At 52.8% G+C, this 4,251-nt stretch overlaps 1 protein-coding gene across 1 annotated transcript in view; it reads right to left on the bottom strand.

Annotated features, from left to right (window-relative positions):
- Positions 1-928: 928 nt before the first annotated feature.
- The window catches only part of LOC120510205 (alanine aminotransferase 1-like), a gene marked incomplete at its 5' end in the record, with an annotated part of 16,616 nt that continues 13,293 nt past the window's right edge, over positions 929-4,251 (bottom strand). Inside the window, 3 exons of the mRNA XM_039725769.1 lie at positions 929-1,199; positions 2,437-2,549; positions 3,450-3,665. Coding sequence (XP_039581703.1) covers positions 1,109-1,199; positions 2,437-2,549; positions 3,450-3,665 — 420 coding nt within the window. The remainder of the gene's footprint in view (positions 1,200-2,436; positions 2,550-3,449; positions 3,666-4,251) is intronic.

Consider the following 4,251-nt stretch of genomic DNA (forward strand, 5'->3'; position numbering starts at 1 on the left):
GGATTTTATTGGGATTTTTTCTGGATTTTGGGGGGACTTTTTCATGATTTTATTGAGATTTTTTCAGGATTTTTGGGGGACTTTTAAAGGATTTTATTGGGATTTTTTCTGGATTTTTGGGGGACTTTTTCATTATTTTATTGAGATTTTTTCAGGATTTTGGGGGGATTTTTTCAGGATTTTTTTCAGGATTTTTGGGGGACTTTTAAAGGATTTTATTGGGATTTTTGGGATTTTTTTCAGGATTTTTGGGGGATTTTTTCAGGATTTTTTTCCAGGATTTTTTTTTTCAGGATTTTATCAGGATTTTTTTCGGATTTTCCCAATTTTCTGCTTTTTGGGATTTTTCCAGGCCCATTTCATGGAGGGGATTTTTTCAGGATTTTTTTCAGGATTTTATTGGGATTTTTTCCGGATTTTCCCAATTTTCTGCTTTTTGGGATTTTTCCAGGCCCATTTCATGGATCCGATCTCCTTCCCAGAGGCTCCGGCAGCCGTTCTGTGCGGGGGGCAGGATTGCGGGGGACATGGGGACAGGAATGGGGACACTGGGGACTTTGGGGACATCCTGGGGACATTGGGGACACTGGCGACATTCTGGGGACATTGGGGCTTAAATTCCCAAGGCTTGGAGAAGACGGAATTCCCACAGGGATGGATCTAGAATTCCCAAAATTTGAAGGAATTGCAATTCCCAAGACAAAATCCCACCAGAATCCCCCTGACCCAAAACCCCCCCCCGCCCAAATTCCCAAAAATCCCACAAAAAATCCCCTCAAATTCCAAAAAATCCCACAAAAAAATCCCCTCAAATTCCCAAAAATCCCACAAAACCCCTCCCCAAATTCCCAAAAATGCCACAAAAAACCCCCAAATTCCCCAAATCCCCCTCCCCAAATTCCCAAAAATCCCACAAACCCCCCGCGGGTGCCACCACTCTCCTTTATTTGGGGACCCGCCCCGGAATTCCCAAAGGAGGTGACACGGGAGGTGACACAGGGGGCGTGGCTCAGGAGGTGACAAAGGGGGCGTGGCTCAGGTGACAAAGGGGGCGTGGCATTGTGTCGAAGGGGGCGTGTCGCGGGCGGCAGGGGGCGTGGCCTCGCCGTCAGGAGAACTCCCGCACGAAGTCGCTGTAGAAGGCGCTGAGCTTCTCCAGGAGCAGCCGCAGCTTCTCCGTGGGCGGCAGGATGGTCATGCTGCGGGGAGGGGGGGGAAAGGTCGGGAATCCCCAAATTCCCAAATCCTCAAACCCCAAATCCCCAAATTCCCCATGTGATCCCCACATTCCCAATGTCCTAAACCCCAAATCCCCAAATTCCCCATTTCCTAAACCCCAAATAGCAAAACCCCAAATCCCCAAACCCAAAACCGCCCCATCCCAAATCCCTAAATCCCCAATCCCCAAATCCCCTGTTCCCCAATCCCCAAACCCCCAAATCCCGAAACCCAATCACCAAATCCCCAAACCGGGCATTTGAAGATTTGGGGATTTCGGATTTGGGATTTGGGGTTTGAGGATTTGGGGTTTGGGATTTGGGGATTTTGGATTTGGAGATTGGGGATGAGGGGATTTGGGGATTGGGGATTTGGGATTTTGGATTTGAGGTTTGGGGTTTGGTAATTTGGGATTTGGGGTTTGGCGTTTGGGGATTTGGGGATTGGGGATTTCAGAATTTGGAGTTTGGGGTTTGGGGATTGGGGAACAGAGGATTTGGGATTTGGGGATTTGGGGATTGGGGATTTAAGGATTTGGGATTTGAGGATTTCAGAATTTGGGGTTTGGGGATTTGTGGAATTGGGGATTTGGGGATTGGGTATTTGAGGATTTGGGGTTTGGGTATTTGGGATTTGGGGTTTGGGATTTGGGATTTGAGGATTTCAGAATTTGGGGTTTGAGGATTTCGGAATTTTGGGCTTGGGGATTTGGGGTTTGGGGTTTTGGGGATTTGGAGATTGGGGTTTGGAATGGGAGTTTTTGGGGATTTGGCGTTTGGGAATTTGGGGTGGGGGAACATGGAATTTGGGGATTGGGGGATTTGGGAATTTGGGATGGGGGGATTTGGGGATTTCAGAATTTGGGATGGGGGATTTGGGATTTGGGGTGGGGGAAACAGGGAATTGGGGATTTGGGATAGAGGACCGGGAATTTGGGATGGGATCTCCCAGGAACAGGGAATTTGGGATGGGAGGATTTGGGGATGTGGGATGGGAGGATTTGGGATTTGGGGCTTGGGGTTTGGGATGGGGGATTTGGGGTTTGGGGATTTGCAGTGGGAGGGTTTGAGGATTTGGGGTTTGGGGATTTGGGATTTGAGGTTTGGGGATTGGGGATTTGGGGATTTGGAGTTTGAGGATTTGGGGATTTGGGATAGAGGACAGGGAATTTGGGGTGGGAATCCCCAAGAACAGGGAATTTGGGGTGTGGGATGCTACCGGAAGTGGTAGGTGCCTTCCTTCTGTCCGAAGCCGCTCCCGGGGACGACGCAGATCCCGGTTTCCTCCAGGAGCCGCATGCAGAAGAACATGTCCGGGGCCTGCTTCTTCTCCTGGGAACGCGGCACGGAACGCCGGGGTCGGAAAACGGGGATCCCATCCCGCGGGGGGCCGAGGGCTCATCCCATAAACCCCACATGGATCGGGATCGATCCCGATGACCCCACATGGATTGGGATCGATCCCAGTGAGTCCCACATGGATCGGGATTGATCCCGATGATCCCACACAGATCGGGATCGATCCCGATGATCCCACATGGATTGGGATCGATCCCAGTGAGTCCCACATGGATCGGGATCGATCCCAATGATCCCACATGGATCGGGATCGATTCCGATGATCCCACATGGATTGGGATCGATCCCAGTGAGTCCCACATGGACTGGGATCGATCCCGATGAGTCCCACATGGATCGGGATCGATCCCGATGATCCCACATGGATTGGGATCGATCCCAATGAGTCCCACGTGGATTGGGATCCATCCTGATGATCCCACATGGATTGGGATCGATCCCGATGATCCCACATGGATTGGGATTGATCCCAGTGAGTCCCACATGGACTGGGATCGATCCCATCCATCCCAACACCTCCATGTTGGGATTCTGTCCGTCCCAGTTGGGATCCCGTCCATCCCCACATCTCCAGATGCGGATTCCGCCCACGCCCCGTTCCCGGTGCGGATCCCGTTCCCGTTCCCGGTGCAGATCCCACCCATGCCCTGTTCCCGGTGTGGATCCCGCCCCATTCCCGGTGTGGATCCCGCCCCATTCCCGGTGTGGATCCCGCCCGTTCCCAGTGTGGATCCTGCCCGTTCCCGGTGTGGATCCCGCCCGTTATTCCCGCTGTTCCCGTTGCGTCTCCTGTTCCCGTTCCCGTTGTTCCCGTTGTGTCTCCCGTTCCCGTTATTCCCGCTGTTCCCGGCATTCCCGGCGCGGTGCCCGGACCTTGGCGGCGGCCACGGCGCGGGGCGGCAGGTCGATGCGGGGGAAGGAGTACATGGCGCCCTGCACGGGGTTGCAGCGGATGCCGGGCGTGCGGTTGAACATCTCCTGCGTCAGCCGCGCCCGCTCCGCCAGCGCGCTCAGCACCGCCTCCTTCTCCTGCCGGGACACGCCGGGATTCTGAGCCACGGCTGGCCCCGTATCCCATACCCCATCCCGCTATCCCATATCCCATCCCGTTATCCCATATCCCCTCCCGCTATCCCATATCCCATCCTGCTATCCCATATCCCATCCCGCTATCCCATATCCCATCCTGCTATCCCATATCCCATCCCGCTATCCCAATCCACCATCCCACTATCCCATCCCCTTATCCCATATCCCATCCCGCTATCCTGTTATCCCATCCCGTTATCCCAATCCATTATCCCGTTATCCCATATCCCATCCCGTTATCCCAATCCATATCCCATCCCGTTACCTCGTTATCCCATTATCCCATCCCGTTATCCCACTATCCCATCCCGTTATCCCGTTATCCCATCCCGTTATCCCATCCCATTATCCCATCCCATTATCCCATCCCATTATCCCATCCCATTATCCCATCCCATTATCCCATCCCATTATCCCATCCCATTATCCCATCCCATTATCCCATCCCATTATCCCATCCCATTATCCCATCCCATTATCCCATCCCATTATCCCATCCCATTATCCCATCCCATTATCCCATCCCATTATCCCATCCCATTATCCCATCCCATTATCCCATCCCATTATCCCATCCCATTATCCC

Source organism: Passer montanus, unplaced genomic scaffold (genome assembly GCF_014805655.1).
Source record: "Passer montanus isolate IOZ18808 unplaced genomic scaffold, ASM1480565v1 scaffold565, whole genome shotgun sequence".
Classification (NCBI taxonomy): Eukaryota; Metazoa; Chordata; class Aves; order Passeriformes; family Passeridae; genus Passer; species Passer montanus.